Source organism: Mobula hypostoma, chromosome 29 (genome assembly GCF_963921235.1).
Source record: "Mobula hypostoma chromosome 29, sMobHyp1.1, whole genome shotgun sequence".
In the NCBI taxonomy this organism is placed as follows: Eukaryota; Metazoa; Chordata; class Chondrichthyes; order Myliobatiformes; family Myliobatidae; genus Mobula; species Mobula hypostoma.
In genome coordinates, this window is record NC_086125.1 from 10,523,766 (window position 1) to 10,546,073 (window position 22,308).

Genomic DNA, 22,308 nt, shown 5'->3' on the forward strand with positions numbered 1-22,308 from the left:
CTGTGTGGGACCTTGTCAAAAGCCTTTTGAAAACCCAAATATACCATATCCACTGGTTCTCCCCTATCCACTCTACTAGTTACATCCTCAAAAAATTCTATGAGATTCGTCAGACATGATTTTCCTTTCACAAATCCATGCTGACTTTGTCCGATGATTTCACCGCTTTCCAAATGTGCTGTTATCACATCTTTGATAACTGACTCTAGCATTTTCCCCACCATCGATGTTAGGCTAACCGGTCTATAATTCCCCGTTTCTCTCTCCCTCCTTTTTGAAAAAGTGGGGTTACATTAGCCACCCTCCAATCCTCAGGAACTAGTCCAGAATCTAAAGAGTTTTGAAAAATTATCACTAATGCATCCACTATTTCTTGGGCTACTTCCTTAAGCACTCTGGGATGCAGACCATCTGGCCCTGGGGATTTATCTGCCTTTAATCCCTTCAATTTACCTAACACCACTTCCCTACTAACATGTATTTCCCTCAGTTCCTCCATCTCACCGGACCCTCTGTCCCCTACTATTTCCGGAAGATTATTTATGTCCTCCTTATTGAAGACAGAACCAAAGTAGTTATTCAATTGGTCTGCCATGTCCTTGCTCCCAATAATCAATTCACCTGTTTCTGTCTGTAGGGGACCTACATTTGTCTTAACCAATCTTTTTCTTTTCACATATCTATAAAAGCTTTTACAGTCAGTTTTTATGTTCCCTGCCAGTTTTCTCTCATAATCTTTTTTCCCCTTCCTAATTAAGCCCTTTGTCCTCCTCTGCTGAACTCTGAATTTCTCCCAGTCCTCAGGTGAGCCACTTTTTCTGGCTAATTTGTATGCTTCTTCTTTGGAATTGATACTATCCCTAATTTCTCTTGTCAGCCACGGGTGCACTACCTTCCTTGATCTATTCTTTTGCCAAACTGGGATGAACAATTGTTGTAGTTCATCCATGCAATCTTTAAATGCTTGCCATTGCATATCCACCATCAATCCTTTAAGCGTCATTTGCCAGTCTATCTTAGCTAATTCACGTCTCATACCTTCAAAGTTACCCCTCTTTAAGTTCAGAACCTTTGTTTCTGAATTCTGGATCAGAGCGGAGAATTGAAGGAGGGGAAGGGGAAAACTGGAGGTTGGAGAAGTCCTGACGAAGGGTCTCAGCCCGGAACGTCGACTGTGCTTCTTCTTGTAGATGCTGTCTGGCCTGCTGCGTTCCACCAGCGTTTTGTGTGTGTTGTTGGAGAAGTCATTGCTCACACCATCAGGTTGGGTTGGAGGCTACCCAGTTGGAATATCAGGCGTTGCTCCTCCCGTCTAACAGTGGCCTCATCGTGGTGGAGGAGGCCATGGACTGATATGTCAGAGTGGGAATGGGGAATGGAACTAAAATAGCTGGCCACCGACAAATCCTGTCTTTTGCAGCTGGAGTGAAGGTGCTTGACAAGGAGCTCCCCTGTTCTTCATTGGGTCTCATCAATATAGAGGAGTCGCACCGGGACCACTGGATACAGTAGGAGACCCCAACGTGGCTGGTGAGGTGTTGCCTCACCTGGAGGGACAGTTTGGGACCCTGAATGGAGGCGCAGGAGAAGTGAATGGGCAGCCGTGGCACTTTTACTCTCTGTAGGCTTGTGCCAGCAGGGTGGAACGGACAAGGGAATCATGGAGGGAGTAACCCCTGCGTGAAGCAGAGAGTGAAGTGGGGGGGGGGTAAAGATGTATTTGGTGGTAGTATCCCACTGAAGATGGTGCATGTCGCTGAGAATAACGTGCAGCTGTGGAGGCTCATGAGGTGGAATGCTATACCCCTGCTGAGGCAACGGAAAGATGGGGAGGGGGTAATATCTGGGAAACAGAGGTGATGCAGGTGAGGGCAGCATTTAGTAATGGTGAGGGCAGCATTTAGTAATGGTGAGGGCAGCATTTAGTAATTGTGAAACCCTGCTTTTTGAGGAAGGAGGACATCCCTGTTCCCCTGGAAAGACTCATCCTGGGAACAGATGTGATGTCGACGAAGGAACCGAGAACGGGGAATAGCATTTTTGCAAGTGACAGGGCGGGAAGAAGTATAGTCAAGTTAGCTGAGAGAGAGAGAGAGAGAGAGAGTCAGTAGCTTTATACAAGATATTGGTAGACAATTCGTCTCCAGAGATGAAGACAGACAGGGGAGAGAGGTGGTAGAAATGGACCAAAGTGGATTTAAAGGCAGAGTGGAAGCTGGAGGCAAAGTTGATGAAATTGACGAGCTTTGCAGGGTGCAAGAAGCAGCAACGATGCATTTGTAAATGAAGCGTAAAAGATTTGGAGAGCATTACCAAGGAAGGCACGGAACATGAACTGTTTCACATAGCCAACAGAATGGCAGGTTTGCTGGGTTCCTTGGATTCACCTTCAGTTTGGAAAATGTGGGAGGAGCTGAAAGAGAAATTGTGGAGCCTGAGGACCAGTCCTGCCAGATGGGAGGAAGGTGGTGATGGACAGAAACTGGTCGGGTCCGTTGTTGAGGAAGAAGCAGAGAGCTTTAAGGCCTTCTTGATGGTGGGGGGGGGGGTCAGAAGTGTATAGGGACTGGACATCCATGGTGAAAATGAGGTGGTCAGGGCTAGGGAACTCGAAGTTGTTGAGGAGATCGAGAGCACGTGGAGGACCGTGGATGTAGATAGGAAGGGTCTGAACCAAGAGGGATAAAATTGGGTTGAGGTATACAGACGCGCGTTCAGTGGGGCAGGAGCAGGCACAGACAGTAAGCCAACCCTGTGTTCGCGCTAATACATTTGATCATCAAAAAATCGACCAATATCCCACTTAAGATTAACGGACTGAGCCAGAATTGCCATTTTTGGAAAAAAAAGCATCTATTGTGTCTGACTAATTCTGAAACTTCACCCTGGAAGTAACAAAAATAGCTTTCCCAACCACCCCCGGTTACCACTATTGGGTTAGCAGTCAGTACTTCAGCTGTGTCAAAATCTTTGAGAATAGGGCTTTAAAGTAATCCCAATGCAACGAGGTAACCCTTGAAGCCACTGAAGTCCCACGTCTTGTCCACTCACTTCCCACTGACTTCAGAACTCAGTGATTCAGAACTCTCTTCGTCCTCACCTTCCTCCACGTCCACTACTTAGGGTATCAGATTGCTCAGTACTTCCAGCATCTGCTGCATCTCGTGTTTAAAAAAAATACACCCACAATAACAGCTGGTTCCTGATAAGAGCAGACAAAACTGGCAACATGGTCTCACAATACAAAGGAGATGAGGGGGGAATGGTTCATCAAAGGGGGAGATCAGAGGTGGAAGGAGAGAAGGGCACTGATGGAAATTAGTAGGCAAACTGCCAACAGCATTGCTCAGTACATCCTGGGCTGGGGGCCCACTGTTTCCTCCACATTTCACCATCCTGAGCCAGCAAATCCTGCTGTTTCACACTCGCAAAGGGTTGGGTGCCCTCTGAGACCTTGCCTCTGCCATCTTTGTAGCAGCTGCTGAGGGTTTCCTTTCAGTTAGGTCCCTGCAGATTTCACTTAAAGGCTCACGCTGGGACTTGCGGGCTCTTACCAGATTCGGTCTCTGTTGACGTCGTCATCGAACCAGAGGATGTACAGAGCGAGACTCCCAACGACAAGAGCATGAATTGTGGACACGCACCTGCAGAGGAACGGCAAAAAGTTGGGTCCAAGCACGAAAAATAATGCGCTGTAAGGCGCGATCAAGTCAATACCAGGAGATCCCAGGTGAGTCGGGACATTATATTATGTGTATGCTGAAGGTACTGATTCCCTCAGAATCTTACTGGTGGTGGGTTTCTCAGCGCAAGTTAACCAGTGATTACTGGACTAAGACAACAGTGTCTCAGTTTCATTTATTTACAGGTTAAGCATCTGTAATTAGAAGCTGCAAAGTAAACCCCCCCAGGGATTTATCGTTTACATCCAACTTACGCGTACAGTCATTCTTGCCGAGCGGTTGCTCCCGTGCCTGATGGATCAGCAAGGGAGCAAGATGACGGTATGAAGCAGCCCTTCAGAAACTGGCGATCAACTCATTCGGGCCGAGGTGCCGCACTCCGGTCGGGCTGTTGCCCCACTGGCCCAGCAGCCCGGGTTCAATCCTGACCTGCGCTACTGGCTGCGTGGAGTCTGCATATTCTCCTGTGACCGCCTGGATTTCCCCCACGTTCCAGGGACGTGTGGGGAGATAGGACACTGTAAATCCCCACTGGCGGGTAGGCGGGGGTAGACTCTGAGGGGGGAGATAACGGGAATGTGGGGAGAATAAAATGGAAGTACTGTAGGATTGGCGTAAATGGGGTTTTTCTGGTTAGCAGGGACTTGATGGGCCGAAAGGCCTTTTCCTTACTCTATAATTCTTATGGTTAGAAAGCTGTGGCAGGTGGAGGGGTGGACAATCACAGTGCGATTATGTAAAGGAAACCTTGGAACTAACCTGTGAAGCAAATGCCCCAGTGAAGATGGATCTCTCTCCTTTGCCTGACTCGGGCTTCGTCTACCCTGGGGATACTCAACTGGACAGGACACGTGGAAGCTGGAGCAGAGTAAGCTCCTCTGCAGTGTCTGAAGCAGCCGACTTCAGGTCTGAACGCGGATCAGAGGCAGAGGTTGTACTGGAAGGGCGATGGACCTCAATGTAGGGATGCTGGTCACACCCAGTGGGATATACTCCAGGCTACTGAGGGACGGAAGAGTGGAAATGGTGGAGATTTTAGCTAGTCTTTACCCTTGGATATGGGGTAGTGTCCGAGGTCGACACCATAACCTGGTTAATACTTGGGGACAAGTAAGGTAGAACTGAAGCAACATTTAGATGCTGGAATGACACGTTATCAAGCACACCTCCCGTGCATTTGCAGAATGCGGGAGTTGATCTGACGGCTGGAGGTAGCACTTGCTGCCTCGATCGGCTGCAGAGACTAATAAACACAGACAGCAGCTCAATCTGCCCGGGGAGGTGAGCCCGCCTGTAACCTATCAGGAACTTTGCACCGTTTACCAGAATGCAGAGATCGAGTACCTGGAGTGCCATTCTGTTTTCTGTGCCTGAGATAAGCGGCTGTAACCCCAGCAGAGCAGAGTGGAGAGGCGCGGAGATATCACGTGGAAGAGGAGCTGGAAAACAAAGAGACTGCCCACAACCACCAGATATGATCCATCCATTCCTGCGGGACTCCTGAGGAGAGAGCACAACTCACAGCAGTGAACAACTTGTCAGCTACTTGTGCTCACAGTCTACTCACTAGCTCCTGCCCGAGGTTGTACGGCACTAGGTCCTGGATAGGAACACCAGGAGCATTTATAGTGCTGTTAAATTGGAGGATACTAACGCTAATTCCACCTGATCACTCCACTAAATAGAAGCGCCTTGTACCCATGGTTTTAAAATTAATCCTCTCCAATTTCTGCTTGAAAACTAAACCACAGGCCGTTTCCAGCCTGCCCCTGGATTAACAGCTCAGAGTCCAAACATTTCTGAAAACAACAAACCTTTCCAGAATCCCACTGTACCCTGTCCAACTACCACATTCAGAAACTACCGAAGGCCAACAAACTATACGGAATTCCTCAGTGTCTGGGTGTTCGTTTGCTGATCATGCCCTAAATCAGAATATCACCCTTGTGTGAGACATTATCCTGGAACTTATGGAATCTCACTCTCACACACAGACTGACGTTCTTGAGTTTTCACTCAGCAGCAACCACACACACACACACAGCACATGAAATAGAAACAAGAATAGGTGACTTTGCCTGTTATTCTTGCTTCAACATTTAATAACTAACCTTTTAGCTCAGCAATACTTTTCTGCCCTGAGCCAATTTCCTTGCTTCCCAGCTCAGCTTTGAGTAAACTTGACTGAAGTATACTTGGGTGGAGAATTACAAAATTAACTACTCTGAATGAATGAAATGGCTTATCCTTATCCCAGTATTAAAGGACCATTCTTCATTCTGAGAGTGGGACCCCTGGTTCTAGACAGCCTAATCAGGAGTCGATTACCTGGTGTTGTGGTGCTCGCTAGCTTGCAGACATTTCATCACGAGAAGACATCGTCAGTGCACGGTTGTTGGTGTTTCTCTTTGGGAGTGCTTGTGTTTATATAGGCCTCCTCCCTCCACCATTCGCTTGCCTCTGTCCTGATTGCCCCCTCAGTTGACCTTTGAATTCTATTGGCTCGCGTTTCTTTGGCTTTTAGGTGTTCGTAAGTGGTGTCTATGTTGATATATTTGTTTAAGAAGTTATCAGAAGAGAACCACGTTTCGACGTACTCTTGCGCCACTTCATGCTCGCCCGCGCCGGGACCTCCGCAGAGTCGCTCTCGGTCTTCACGTACCCAGATCGGCGACCGTGGATCATGCCTCCATACCGCCAGTTTGTGCTGTAAGAGTTTACATCCTGTCTGGCCGACGTAACTGGGACACCGGGGAGGTCCTGGCGCAGGCAAACATGAAGCAGGCGCGAGAATTTTTAGAAGCGTAGTTCTCTACTGATAACTACGTAAGCAAACATATCGAAGTCGACGCCATCTACAAACCCCTAAGAGCCAAAGAAACGCGAGGCAGTAGAATTCAATGGTCAGCTGAAGGGGAAGCCAAAGGGATGGAGGCAGGTGCCCGGGGCCGAGATAAATATGAGCACTCCGAGAGAGAAACAGTAACAACTGCGCACTGCTTCTGTCACCTCAACTGGTGATGGAACGTCCGCGAGCTTGGCGAGCACCACAACGTCAAACACCTCAACCCGAGCCACCAATATTCACCACCATCGTAGTTAACTAATTGCTTCATTGATTTTGTGATGCTCTGTTTGAACTTTGTACAGCTCATTGCCACCTCTCATTCCGTGTTAACCCTCCTCGGGAAAGCATAGCCAGCACAGAATGAATATGGTGACCCTGGTCCATGTTCTCCTGCTGCAGGTGTAAACTTCCCTAGGCAAGGAGATCGGGCAGATACACAATATTCCTAGCGCAACCTCACCAGCAGAGCATCTTCACTCTCGTACTCACAGTAACTTTAAATGTCTCACGCGCTAGGAATACCAGCAGAGCAGGAAGAACAGGCCAAATGGCCCATTCACATTTCTACTCTCTTCCAAATGTGATAAGCATATACAGGTCATCTCTGTGTGACAGAGAACACACATCATAGTTCAATAGTCTGTTTTATTAGTTTGTCCATTATTATTGCACATTGGTAAATTATTATCATGTATATTTTTATTCTGTACTTTATTAGTTAACATTATATTATTATTAGATTTTGCTATGTGTGTTTTTAAATGTTGCTGCTGAAACAAAATAATTTCCCACTCGTGATCAATAAAGAGCTTATGATTATATTATGAACATCAACACCTTTCAATCTCTCATGATTTAAAAAGTGCTCCATATTTTCTGTTTTTTTCCACCAAAGCAGAGTACCGCATATTATATTCCATGGGGGCGACACTCTGCAGCACCAGTCACCCACGTTCAATTCCGCCGCTGTCCCGAAGGAGTTTGAACACTCTCCCGGCGAGCGCGCGGGTTTCCTCCGGGTGCTCCGGGTTCCTCCCACAGACCAAAGACGTACCGGTTGGTAGGTTAATTAGTCACTGTATATTGTCATGTGATTAGACTGGAAGGGCATATTCCCCGCTGTATCTCCACAAATAAATAATCTGCCCATTCACTGAGCTGGCAGTATTCCCCTGGGACACCTCCCCTCAACCTAAACTACCAGCTAGCTCAGCCTATACTGCCACCTAGCTTTGCTCTTGGAGATAGCAAACTCTGTATCCTCTGAATTATTTTATAAAAAACTATGAACAGCTGGGACCCCACATGAATCACAGCATCCCAAACTGATCATGAATTGTTTAGTCCTTCTCTGGTTGTTAATCAATCCTCAATTCAAACCAGTACATCACCCACAATCACAGGCTCTAATTTTGCTTATAATCCCTTGACTGGTACATTATCTGCAATTCTCAGGGCACCACACTGAACAGTTCTCCCACCCGCCACTACATAGCTCCACATCAACTCTGTCCCTATGATTATTTCCTAACGCTTTTGTTAGCGTTTTCCCCTGAGTGACGTCAGGCTAACAGATTTGAAACTTCAAACAACAGGAATTCTGCAGATGCTGGAAATTCAAGCAACATACATCAAAGTTGCTGGTGAACGCAGCAGGCCAAGCAGCATCTATAGGAAGAGGCGCAGTCGACGTTTCAGGCCGAGACCCTTCGTCAGGACTAACTGAAGGAAGAGTGAGTAAGGGATTTGAAAGCTGGAGGGGGAGGGGGAGATGCAAAATGATAGGAGAAGACAGGAGGGGGAGGGATGGAGCCAAGAGCTGGACAGGTGATTGGCAAAAGGGGATACGAGAGGATCATGGGACAGGAGGTCCGGGAAGAAAGACGGGGGGGGGTGACCCAGAGGATGGGCAAGAGGTATATTCAGAGGGACAGAGGGAGAAAAAGGAGAGTGAGAGAAAGAATGTGTGCATAAAAATGAGTAACAGCTGGGGTACGAGGGGGAGGTGGGGCCTAGCGGAAGTTAGAGAAGTAGGCCCCACCTCCCCCTCGTACCCCAGCTGTTACTCATTTTTATGCACACATTCTTTCTCTCACTCTCCTTTTTCTCCCTCTGTCCCTCTGAATATACCTCTTGCCCATCCTCTGGGTCACCCCCCCCCCCCGTCTTTCTTCCCGGACCTCCTGTCCCATGATCCTCTCGTATCCCCTTTTGCCTATCACCTGTCCAGCTCTTGGCTCCATCCCTCCTCCTCCTGTCTTCTCCTATCATTTTGCATCTCCCCCTCCCCCTCCAGCTTTCAAATCCCTTACTCACTCTTCCTTCAGTTAGTCATGAAGAAGGGTCTCGGCCTGAAACGTCGACTGCGCCTCTTCCTATAGATGCTGCTTGGCCTGCTGCGTTCACCAGCAACTTTGATGTATGAGATTTGAAACTTCCTTCATTCTAGAGTGGCTCCCAATCAATCTTTTCATAAATGAATGGGCAGTGGGGAGGGGAGCAGGGGTTATCATCGATAGAATGAACAGAATTTTGCAAGATTACAAAGAGTAGAGAGATCTTTAATCACTCCTCACCTAATGTGTAGAGGCCTCCTGCTTCAAAACATCCACCATTGTCCCTGTACCACAGAAAACCAAGGTGACATGTCTGAATGACTGGCGTCCTGTCGCACTCACCTCAATCACAAGCAAATCCTTTGAGAGGCTGGTCAAGTACTACTTCTGCAGCATGCTACCACACACAGTGGACCCCCTACATTTCGCCTAGCGACACAACCGATCGACAGACGATGCTGTAACCCCAGCACTACACACAGTCCTCACTCACCTGGAGAAGAGGGATGCTTATGTGAGAACGCTGTTCTTGGACTACGTTTCAGCATTCAGCACCACAATTCCCTCCCAGGCTCGACACGAAGCTCGGAGAACTTGGCCTGCGCCCCGCCCTGCCAAGCTGGATCCTGGACTTCCTGTTGGATCGCCGGCAGGTGGTAAGGACGGTTTTCCTCACCTCTGCCCCTCTGCCCCTCAACACAGGAGCCCCCCAGGGTTGTGTCCTGAGCCCCTTCCTCTACTCCCAATACACCCACTACCATGTTGCCATGCACAGCTCCAATCTGCTGATCGAATTTGCAGATAACATGACATTGATAGTCCTTATGTCTAATAATGAGATAGCCTACAGAGGAGAAGTCAACACTCTAAAACCATGGTGCCAAGAAGACAATCTCTCTCTCAATGTGAAAAAAAAACAAAGAAGATGATCATGGATTACAGAAGGAATGGAGACAAGCTAGCCCCTATTGACATCAATGGGACTGTAGTTGAGAGGGTGAGTAGTTTTAAGTTCCTCGGTATACACATCACCAAGGATCTCACCTGGATTATATGTACCGGCTGTGTGGTGAAAAAAGTACAATGCCTCTTTCACCTCAGGTGGCTGAAGAAGTTCGGCATGAGCCTCCAAGTCCTCAGGACTTTCTGCAGGGCCACTATCGAGAGCATCCTGATTTTCTGTGTCGTCGCCTAGTACGGGAACTGTACTTCCCTCAATCGCAGGGCGCTGCAGAGAGTGGTGTGGACAGCCCAGTGCATCTGTGGATGTGAACGTTCCTCTATTCAGGACATTTACAGCAGCAGGTGCGTAAAAAAGGCCCGGAGGATCATTAGGGTCTCCAGTCACCCCAACACAGACTGTTTCAGCTGCTTCCACCTGGCAAACGGTATCACAGGATTGAGGCCAGGACCAACAGGCTCCGGGCCGGCTTCTTTCACCAGGCCATCAGATCTATCGATATACACTGATCTGACTGCATATCTGACTGGACATTAGATTAGATGAGATTCAACTTTATTGTCATTGTGCTGAGTACAGATACAAAGCCAATGAAATGCATTTAGCATCTGACCAGAAATGCAAAGAATAGTGTTATTTACAAAATAACTGTGAATGAAAAGTAAGTGCTACAGCACACAAATATAAAAGTACTGAGACAGTACAATATGGGTGCAATACTGCTTAGCGCTGTGATGTGAGGTTCAGCAGGGTCACAGCCTCATGGAAGAAGCTCTTCCTGTGCCTGCTGGTGCGGGAGCGGAGGCTCCTGTAGCGCCTACCGGATGGGAGGAGAGTAAAAAGCCCATGGTTAGGGTGAGATGCATCCCTGATAATGCTTTTCGCCCTGCCCAGGCAGTGTTTATGGTAGATGTTCTCAATGGTAGGCAATTGGGTGCTGATAATCCGCTGGGCAGTTTTCACCACACACTGGAGTGTTTTGCAGTCCGATACGGGACAATTGCCATACCACACTGAGATGCAGTTGGTGAGTATGCTCTCAATGGTACAGTGGTAAAAGTCCGTCAGTATCCTGAGACAGAGGTGAGCTTTCTTGATGCTCTGCAGGAAATAAAGGCGCTGTTGTGCCTTTTTGATCAGGATGGAGGAGTTCAGGGACCAGGTGAGATCCTCGGAAATGTGGACACCAAGGAATTTGAAGCTTACATACATGCTTACAAAATAATTATGTATACAATCTTAGTGTTTGGGCAATATCCCCCCACGTCTCCTCTCTTTATTGCTTGTACGTTGCGATGGAGGTGCAACATAAAGATTTTTGCTACCTTGGATGTAATAAATAAACAAACAAACAAATATCGAGTCATGCAGCACAGAAACAGGCGTGACTCATCCATGTAGAACAAGATGTTCATCCGAGCTAGTCCCTATAGCACTGTGCAAAAGTCTTAGGCACAAATGTATAGCTAGAGAGCCTAGCAACACACATCAAAGTTGCTGGTGAACGCAGCAGGCCAGGCAGCATCTCTAGGAAGAGGTACAGTCGACGTTTCAGGCCGAGACCCTTCATCAGGACTAACTGAAAGAAGAGTTAGTAAGAGATTTGAAAGTGGGAGGGGGAGGGGGAGATCCAAAATGATAGGAGAAGACAGGAGGGGGAGGGATGGAGCCAAGAGCTGGACAGGTGATTGGCAAAGGGGATACGAGAGGATCATGGGACAGGAGGTCCAGGGAGAAAGAAAAGGGGGGGCCTTCTATATACTGGTGAGACCCGACGCAGACTGGGAGACCTCTTTGCTGAACACCTATGCTCTGTCCACCAGAGAAAGCAGGATCTCCCAGTGGCCACACATTTTAATTCCACATCCCATTCCCATTCTGACATGTCTATCCACGGCCTCCTCTACTATAAAGATGAAGCCACACTCAGGTTGGAGGAACAACACCTTATATTCCGTCTGGGTAGCCTCCAACCTGATGGCATGAACATCGACTTCTCTAACTTCCGCTAATGCCCCACCTCCCCATCGTACCCCATCCGTTATTTATATACACACATCCTTTCTCTCAATCTCCTTTTTCTCCCTCTGTCCCTCTCACTATACCCCTTGCCCATCCTCTGGTTCCCCCCCCCCACCTTTTCTTTCTCCCTGGACCTCCTGTCTCATGATCCTCTCGTATCCCCTTTGCCAATCACCTATCCAGCTCTTGGCTCCATCCCTCCCACTCCTGTCTTCTCCTATCATTTTGGATCTCCCCCTCCCCCTCCCACTTTCAAATCTCTTACTAGCTCTTCCTTCAGTTAGTCCTGACGAAGGGTCTCGGCCTGAAACATTGACTGTACCTCTTCCTAGAGATGCTGCCTGGCCTGCTGCGTTCACCAGCAACTTTGATGTGTGTTGTTTGAATTTCCAGCATCTGCAGAACTCCTGTTGCTAGGGAGCCTAAGACTTTTGCACCGTACTGTAGTAATTTTATGTATTGCACTGTACTGCTACCGCAAAAAATAAATTTCCTGACATATGTGAGTGATAAACCTGATTCTGATATGGGTCTCCCTTGTGGACCAAGAGTGGGAAGGGGTCAGGGAGAGGGGAATCATGGTTGGGAAAACGGGAAGGGAGAGGGGAGGGAGCGGGAAGCACCAGAGAGACATTCTGTAATGATCAATAAACCAATTGTTTGGAACCAAATTACCCTGTCTGGTGTCTCAGGGCTGGGTGTGTCTGCACCCACACCAATCCCCACCCCACAACATTCCTTCTCTGCCACCTGTCCCACACCCCTCCCGCAGCGCTCCACCCTCGCCATTCCCGACATCCTTTGCTCCCGCCAAAGTTACAAACTCGCTTCCTGCTCCAGGTTGATGAATACAGTACTTTGCAAAATTTTTTAGGCACCTGCGTTATAAACGTGCCTAAGACCTTTGCTCAATACTGTACGTCCCTCCGTTCTTTTCCGACCCACGTACCTATGCAAATGCCATTTATCATTGTACCTACCTCTATCACTCTCTCTGGCAGCATCCTCCATACACCGACCATCTTACCCACAAACATCCGCCCCAGATCTTTAAATAACTTCCCCCTCACCTTAACCTTTTGCTTCTAGTTTTAGTGTCTCCTATTTTTGGGAAAAGATTGTGACCTAAGTCCCTCATAAATATGTGAATCACTTAAGATCACCTCTCAGCCTCTTGGGATCCAGTAAGACCAACCCCAGCCTCTCCGATCTTTCCTTGTATCTAAAACTCACCAAAGCAGACCACATCCTGCGAATCTCTTAGTCATAGAAAATTAGAGCACAGAAACGGGACTTTTGGCCCATCTATCACACTCCTGTGCTGAACCATTTAAACTGTCTATTGCCATCAACCTGCACCGAGACTGTAGCCCTCCATGCACCTATCCAAACTTTGCTTAAACTTTGAAATCTAGCTTCAGTGCACCACTCATTCCACACTCTCATGATCCTCTGAGTGAAGAAGTTTCTCTTCATGTTCCGCTTAAACTTGTCACCTTTCACCCTTAACCCACGACCTCTGGTTGTAGTCCCACCCAACCTCAGACACAGGAGCAGAAATAGGCTATTTGTCCCAACGAGGCGTGTGGGTTGGCAGGTCACCGCAATAACCCTTGGGAAAGTGGGTGGTAGGAGAATGGACAGCGTTGATGTGAGACAGAGGTTAGAGGAGAACAGGTGTAGGAACGGGTGTGATGGGAGGGCTAGCATGAACTCAATGGGCCAAATTGCCTCTGTCTCTGTGATTAGGAAATATAAAATACGAAGGCCATTGGGTGCTATTGGTCTAACGATCCAGATTCAAATCCCACCATGGCAGCAGGATTTGGAATTGTTCGGTTAACGATCTGGAACTTGCAGATAATAGATTATCTATTATCTATTATCTAGTAGCTAACTTTTATAGATGCACCGTGGAAAGCATTCTTCTAGGGTGCATCACAACCTGGTATGGAAGTTGTCTTATCCAAGACCGGAAGAAGCTGCAGAAGATCGTGAACACGGCACAGCACATCACACAAACCAATTTTCCGTCCGTGGACTCACTTTACACCGCACGCTGTCGGAGCAGTGCTGCCAGGATAATCAAGGACACGACCCACCCAGCCAACAGACTTTTCGTCCCTCTTCCCTCCGGGAGAAGGCTCAGGAGCTTGAAGACTCGTACGGCCAGATTTGGGAACAGCTTCTTTCCAACTGTGATAAGACTGCTGAACGGATCCTGACCCGGATCTGGGCCGTACCCCTGCCTATCGGTTTTTGTTTGCACTACCTTACTTTCCATTTTTCTATTTATGATCTATAATTTAAATTTTTAATATTTACTATCGATTTGTACTCCAGGGAGCGGGAAGCGCAGAATCAAATATCACTGCGATAATTGTACGTTTTAGTATCAATTGTTTGGCGACAATAAAGTATAAATAAAGTACATCAACCAGACATGGTAACGATGACTCTTGTATATTTAACGTTTCAGAAATCTTTTATACTTATGTAAGCATTCTTGTTCATTTAAATAACTAATGACAGGCTATATGTAAAAATATGTTAATTGCATACATCATCACACTGACATGTGACACGTTAAAGCATAAAGTTAATGATGAAGTTCGACCCGTATTCCCGGACTCCCATCTTTATCTGAACTAGATTAACGTTTTGAAGTTACAAAACATAACGATGACCATGTGGGGAAAAAAAGACAGGTTTGTCGTGAAAACCCATCTGGTTTACTAATGTCCTGCAGGGAAGAACTCTGAAGTCCTCACTCGCTCTGACCTGTATGTGACTCTAGACCCATCCAATTAGGTGGTTGATCCTTATAAGTCATAATCAGCCACGCAGCTGTACCAGTACCACTACGTTCAAATGTAGGAGGAATGAAAAGGAACGGACCTCTGAATACGGACACGCAAACCAAAGCTTTTCACTGTGACATTAATAACCCAATACCAATTACATTCCCCTAGGCATCAAAGGTAAGCATGGGCAATTGACTCCCAGTGCAGTCAGCATTACTAAGTCCTCTCTATAACCATCTGATGACTGTGACCAAGGTGGGAGAGAAGTCCCACAGACAAATTAAGGAAAAGTCCAACACTCATAATCATATTACCACACTCCTCCGCCACAAGCCCTGGGTACGTCTCACCCCACCAGTACGATGGATCCATCAGAAGTGTGTAGAAGGGAGGTACTTCAAAGTCCTCAGCATCGATTCTGGATGTTGTGACATTGGGAGCAAACCTTCTCCTGACTGCCTCTCCCCTTCCTCCCTCAGCTGATGGATCACTGCTCCTCCACTCCAAATAAAACTTGGACGGTTATAGTAACGAGGCACAGGATGTGCGCTGTCCTGTTTGGGGGGTACAGCTTTGTTGGTCACCAACGATGGGTTCGTAGCACCGTCACAGACAAGGCTGGCGGAAGCCCGAAGGATAGGGCCGCCAGATCGGATTAATGGCAGGCAATGAGTGAATCGAGTTGCAGGGTCAAGCTCTGTGGCTCTATGCAACAGAGGCTCACGAAGCCATTGGTACAAGTAACCACTACAGAGTCCTTGTGGAGACAAATTCCCCGAGACACACTTCTTGTGTTGTGCAGCATTACAGCGGATCTTGAAGCTCAGAGCTGGGCAACTACAAGGTGCTATTGACAAAAAGGAAACAGCAGCAGAGATGTACATCCCAACAAATGTCCTCATGTGGATCAGCATTCTCCTCAACCTATCATCACTACCAGTCCAGGACATTACTTGGTCCAATGAGGAATGCAGCCAACACTCAAGTGAACTTGACTCATTATTGCCCAGTAAGCCTTAAGGCTATCATAACTGGGGGACATAGTAGGGATCAGCTCCCACTGCCTATTAAATGCTCCCAAAAAACATGCATCTCAAATAGCCTCTGACAACTAAGTCCAGCTCCCGGTCTTCACGTGTGGCTTAGCTACTAAACTTGGTGGAAATTTCTACTCATAGCCCTCAATTTGCTGATCTTCCTAAAATGCATCCAGCTTCTCTAAACAGCCCCACTGATTCAACCTCCACAACCCCCTGGGGTGGGGAATGCCAGTGATTCACCACCCTCTGTGAGAAGTTCCAGTTTTAAATGACTGCCCTCTGTAATGTCCAAGATCCTTGCCCCCCAGCGAAAAAGCTAAACACCTACTATGTCATGTTCCCCTCAGGATCTTAAATCTTTTAATAAGATCTTCCCTTATTTTCCTGATCTCCAAAGAACACTGATCTAATTTCTGCTGAGAGGACAGCTCCGGAATTAATCTGGTGAATGTCTCCTAAACTCTCTCCAATGTCCGCTCATACTTTATTAAATATCATCACCATCATTATGTGTGACGAGGGCGATCACAGTTTCCATGATCATGACTGTTCTTGGCAGAGTCTTTTTTGTATAGAACTGGTTTGCCTTCGTCTGGGCAGTGTGTTTACAAGACCGGTGACCCCAGCCATTATCAATACAGTTTTTCACCCAGAGAGTGGTGGATATATGGAATGCTCTGCCCCAGAAGGCTGTGGAAGCCAAGTCTCTGGACGCTTTCAAGAAAGAGATGGATAGAGCTCTTAAAGATAGCGGAATCAAAGATTATGGGGAGAAGGCAGGAACTGGATATTGATTGTGGATGACAGCCATGATCACAGTGAATGGCGGTGCTAGCTCGAAGGGCTGAATGGCCTACTCCTGCACCTATTGTCTACTGCAGAGACTGTCTGCCTGGCATCAGTGGTCACATAACCAGGACTTGTGATACACACCAGCAGCTGGTACGACTATCCAGCACCTGCTCTCATGGCTTCATGTGACCCTGATCGGGGGGCTACACAGGTGCTACACCTTGTCCAAGGGTGATCTACAGGCTAGCGGAGGGAAGGAGTGCCTTACACCTCCTGTGGTAGAGATGTATCTCACCCACCACTCATCTTAAATAAGGGGGCTAATATCATGCAAGGTATTCCAGGTGTGGCCTCACCAGTATCCTGTACTGTTGAAACAACACTTCCCTATCGGTAAGCTGCACCCCCGCTTTGCAATAATGCTAAGATGATATTTACCTTGCTCCATCTGCCTGCCAACTGATTTTGAAATTTGTGCTCAATTATGGCTGCATCCCTGTGTATACTTCACTCACCCGCAAACTTCCTCCATTTAGCACACAGTCTTGTTGGAGTCCATGAAGAAGTCAGTCACCGTGCTGACTGTGGTACCAAACGTCAATGAGCTGTGCCTCCACTCGAGCAGTTCCTGCCCACGTTGGGAGTCCGTCTGCAAACAAGCAGGATTTCCCAGTGGCTATCCACTTTAATCCCAATCCCCATTCCCATTCCGACAGGTCATCCATTGCCTCCTCTACTAACACGACAAGGTCATCCATTGCCTCCTCTACTACCACGATGAGGTCATCCATTGCCTCCTCTACTACCACGACGAGGTCATCCATTGCCTCCTCTACTACCACGACGAGGTCACTCTGAAGGTGGAGGAGAAACACCTCATATTCCATTCAGGTAGCCTCCAACCTGATGGGATGAATATCAATTTCTCCGGTAATTTCTTCCCCTCCCCATTCTCTCTTTTTCTATTCCAGCCCCCCCCAACTCTTTCTCTTCTTCTCACCTGCCTTTCATCTTCCCTGATGCCCCCCTCCTTCCCTTTCTCCAATGGTCCACTATGCTCTCCTATCAGATTCCTCCTTCTTCAACCTTTTGCGTTTTCCACCTATCACCTCCCAGCTTCTCACTTTCCCCCCTCCCCCACCTACCTGGCTTCCCCCTTCCCCTGGTCCCCCCCCCACCTTATTCCAGCTTCCTTTCTGGTCCTGGTGAAGACCCTCAGCTCGAAACATCCTTTCCACAGATGCTGCCTGACCTGCTGAGTTCCTCCAGCATTTTGTTTGTGTTACGGCTGATCATGGGAAGATGCGCAGGCACGTTCCAGTCACTAGAAGCAGGACTAATCCACTTCTGGCTAACCATCTCTGAACAAAACTTGCTTTCAAAGTAATGGAAGGCGTCAAATGGTACTTGCTCGCCGGTGCCCAGCTTGGATTTTGGGAGGAAGATCTGGTTGCAGACCTCATCACAACCTCTGTCTACAACGAACTTGAGTCCAGAGGTGAGGTGAGAGTGACTGTCTCTGACATTGCGACAGCACTGACTGAGAGTAGCATCACACTGCCCTAACAAAAATGAAGTCTATTTATTTATTGATTGAGATACAGCACGGAATTGGCTAATTTCTGCCCTTCATGCCACGCCACTGGTAATCCTCCAACTTAATCCTAGACTAATCACGGGACAATTTACAATAACTAATTTACCTACCAACCAGTATATACTTTGGACTGTGGGAGGAAACTGGAGCACCCGGAGGAAACCCACACGGTCACGGGGAGAACGTACAGACCCCTTACAGGCAGTGGGTGGGAATTGAACCCCGTTCGCCTGTACTGTAAAGCGTTGTGCTAACCACTACGCCGTCCCAAGTCAAAGGCCACCCAATGGTTGGAATCAAACCTCGCCCAAAGGGGACGTGAATGGACGTAATTCCAGCCCCGGGGAACAGCAGCAGTGCGCCGAACCTTTTTTATCAATGACCCTTCTTCCATCGCCGTGTCAGCAGTGTGCCACTGATGGTGGCACTATGGCCAAGCCCCTCAGCAAATGAAGCAATGATTACCTCCAACCAGAGAAGACGTAACCACCGCCCCCCTGACAATGACCATCTCCAGCAGGACAGGACCTCACCACCTACCCTTGACGTTCACTGGCCTTGCACTGCTGGGTCTCTCCATCAATACCCTGTGAGTCAGCATTGAAGAGGAGCTCACACGGGCCAGCAGGTCAGGGGTTAGGTGTCCCGTGGAGTGATTCACCTAGCGACATGTCAAGGCACTTGACGGGACACTCTTCTTATCTGTTTGATTATGGAGGCAACATCTCTCAACAAGCATGACACTATTCACTTCAAAGCACCTCATCCACGACCGAAATTGTTGTTCCCTCCACCACCAGTGCACAGTGACTGCAGTATGTACCAATTAGAAAATGCCCGGGCCACTTTGTCAACACTTTCCCAAATCCACTTCTCTCAACAAGAGAACATGGGGCACACCATCACCTGCAGGTTCTATCCTAAGCTGCACACCACCCTGTCTTGGAAATACATGGCCAAACCTCTATCACCTCTGGGTCTGTCACACCTCTATCACCTCCTGGAACTGTCCACCCCACCTTCACCAGCACTACCGCAGCGGGTCAAGAGGTGCCTCCCTCCCACCTCCTCAACGGCACTCAGGCATGGGCAATGGAGTAGAAGTCAAATCTGATTGTCATATGCACTGTCACACTTAACTCGCAGCGGGGCCATGGCCACATGGAATCATTTGTGACCGGGTTTTGGTCACCCGGCCAAAAAAGTTGGAAAGCGTGCAGAGCAGGTTTAACATATGGGTTTCTTCCGGGTGCTCGTTTTTTTTCCCTCACACATTCAAAGGACGTTGGGGTTAGTAGGTTAATTTGTCATATGGGTGTGACTGGGTCGCGTCGACCTGTGACTCAGATCCAGCAGGTGAGCGTGTCCATACATGGGGATTTATCGCCTTCATCCCATCAACTTCTTCAATGTTGCGACAAAATCTGCTGCTAGTTCCCTCCAGTTCCCCCATAGACTGTGTTTTCCAGTATTTCTGTGACCTTTAACGTGGACACAGTCACAAGTTGTTTATCTTTCCCCCACCGTTTCCCATTTCCCAGTGCAGTTCCTCCTGCACCAGCCTGAGTGCCTGCAAGGTAGATTTCGCACCCCCAGGCAGGGACCAGAGGCTCGCCCCCACGCCACCATTAACTTTGATCATACACTTCACTTACACTGACTTATGACGAGTCCCCACACATGCTCAGTGCCGCCTCCACATCCTCATCAGGGTGACTCTCCCCCCGGAAATTCTGACGCTCATTTCCGGACTCCTCCGCACTTGCCGATGCGTCACTGCAGTTCTGCGGAGGCACCGGCAGGGGGCAGGACAGCGGGGCAGGGGGGAGGCGCTGCGCTGCCAGAACCCGGGTCCACCCGAGTCCTCCCCACCGGCGGAGGCGCGGTGGAGCAGAAGCCACGTCATCAGACGGGGAGAGGGGGGGTAAGAACGGCCACCCGCGAGTCGATGACAGTTTAACCACAGGTGGCGCTGTGGAGGGAGACGCGTCATCAGCCAGCGAAGGGCTGCACCAGCGGCAAGCCACCAGCAGGGGGAGCAGCGGAGAGACCCTGAGTTGTCAAATAACAGCCAATCACCTGCAGCGGCTGCGATGGGCGAAAAGTCAAATGTGATTGTCATATGCAATGTCGAACTTATTTGCAGTGGGGTCACGGCCACATGGAATCATTTGCGACCAGTTTTGGTCACCCTCCCAAAATATGGAAAGAGGGCAGAGCAGATTTAACCAATGATGAAGCCACACTCAGGTTGGAGGAACAACACCTTATATTCCGTCTGGGTAGCCTCCAACCTGATGGCATGAACATCGACTTCTCTAACTTCCGCTAATGCCCCACCTCCCCCTCGTACCCCATCTGTTACTTATTTTTATACACACATTCTTTCTCTCACTCTCCTTTTTCTCCCTCTGTCCCTCTGAATATACCCCTTGCCCATCCTCTGGGTTCCCCCCCCCCGCTTGTCTTTCTCCCTGGACCTCCTCTCCCATGATCCTCTCGTATCCCTTTTGCCTATCACCTGTCCAGCTCTTGGCTCCATCTCTCCCCCTCCTGTCTTCTCCTAACATTTTGGATCTCCCCCTCCCACTCTCAAATCCCTTACTCACTCTTCCTTCAGTTAGTCCTGACGAAGGGTCTCGGCCTGAGACGTCGACTGCACCTCTTCCTAGAGATGCTGCCTGGCCTGCTGCGTTCACTAGCAACTTTAATGTGTGTTGCTTGAATTTCCAGCATCTGCAGAATTCCTGTTGTTTGCAGATTTAACCAATGTGGGTTTCTTCCGGGTGCTCCGGTTTTCAAAAGACGTCCTGATTAGGAGTTTAATTGGTCGTATGGGTGTGATTGGGAGATGTCGACTCGTTGGGTCTTATCTTTAAAAAATACTCGTAACAGTGAGAAACAATTTAGTACAGGTGGTAGAGGAGGTGGGCGGAACAAAGGGAATTTGTTGAGTCAGAATTCAGATTATTGTCATAAACATCAGGGTGTAATGACATTCCTTGCTAGTATGAATGGCACAGAGTAAATAGTACACCCTGGAATGGGTCAAAGTCTCGTATTTCCAACTGAATTAGTGACAATAAGGGAAGAGGTAGAATTGAAGATCTGAGAATGTGTCAGCACCATGGGAAGAAATGTGAAATTACTGTGTTTCAGAAATTTACATGCAGTGGAGACAAAGCTGATCCCGAGTCTGGACGAGGGTTTTGAACCTCTTGTATCTTTCCTAGAAGGTAGAAGAATGAGCCCATGTTTGGCCATCGCTGGAACAGATTTGATGCGGCAGAACTGAGGTGGGCCAGAGCCGAGGCAGTGGAGACCAGGCCTGGGCCTGAGAGCAAGGAAAAGCCTGAGGCTTGATCGGTTCAAGCGCCAGTTCAAATTGGAAGGGTCAGGTATGGGCCAAATTGAGGTGGTGGGGCCCGGGCCTGAAGGCGTATTGAAACAACAGGGGCTAGGCCTGAGGGCATATTGAAATGACAGGGCCCGGGCCTGAGGGCGTATTGAAATGACAGGGCCCAGGCCTGAGAGCATATTGAAACGACAGGGCCCGGGTCTGAGGCTGTACTGAAATGACAGGGCCCGGGCCTGAGAGCATATTGAAACGACAGGGCCCCGGTTTGAGAGTGTATTGGAACGACAGGGCCCGGGCCTGAGAGCATATTGAAATGACAGGGCCCCGGTTTGAGAGTGTATTGGAACGACAAGGCCCAGGCCTGAGAGCATATTGAAACGACAGGGCCCCGGTTTGAGAGTGTATTGGAACGACAGGGCCCGGGCCTGAGAGCATATTGAAATGACAGGGCCCCGGTTTGAGAGTGTATTGGAACGACAAGGCCCGGGCCTGAGAGCATATTGAAACGACAGGGCCCAGGGTTGAGCGCGTATTGAAACGACAGGGCCCGGGCCTGAGAGTGAGGAATGGAGGATTTAACTCGAGGTTTGGACGATTTAAGCACCGGGCCAGATTGAAAAGATCAGGATGTCGGGGCTAGAGGTGAGGGACAGGCTGATTCAGCTCGCTGTTCGGTGAGCCTTACTGTCTCTCACTGAACTGAGGCTGTGGCCTGCAATAGATAGGCTCCTGAATCGCTGCAGTGATACCTGGCTTTGTTGCTATGGACTCACAGTTCTGAATGTCATTTCTTACTTTTATTGTTTGCATGATTTTTTTTCCCCAGCACATTGGGTATTAGACCATCTTTTTTTAAAATGGGTCCTA

The 22,308-nt window shown here is 48.5% G+C and overlaps 1 protein-coding gene across 3 annotated transcripts in view; it reads right to left on the bottom strand.

Moving 5' to 3' along the window:
* The window catches only part of LOC134339315 (TLC domain-containing protein 4-B-like), a 31,641-nt gene extending 10,697 nt beyond the window's left edge, over window positions 1-20,944 (bottom strand). Inside the window, exons 1-4 of one of the 3 annotated variants that reach the window (XM_063035714.1) lie at window positions 19,739-19,819; window positions 17,002-17,135; window positions 5,028-5,183; window positions 3,555-3,644 (exon numbers count right to left, since the gene is read on the bottom strand). In XM_063035714.1, the coding sequence (XP_062891784.1) occupies window positions 3,555-3,644; window positions 5,028-5,183; window positions 17,002-17,018 (263 nt within the window). In that variant the 5' untranslated portion in view covers window positions 17,019-17,135; window positions 19,739-19,819. Of the gene's footprint in view, window positions 1-3,554; window positions 3,645-5,027; window positions 5,184-17,001; window positions 17,136-19,738; window positions 19,856-20,692 lie in introns of those variants that run through there. The other 2 variants (XM_063035717.1, XM_063035716.1) reach the window with 2 other exon arrangements.
* Between the last annotated feature and the right edge of the window lie 1,364 nt (window positions 20,945-22,308).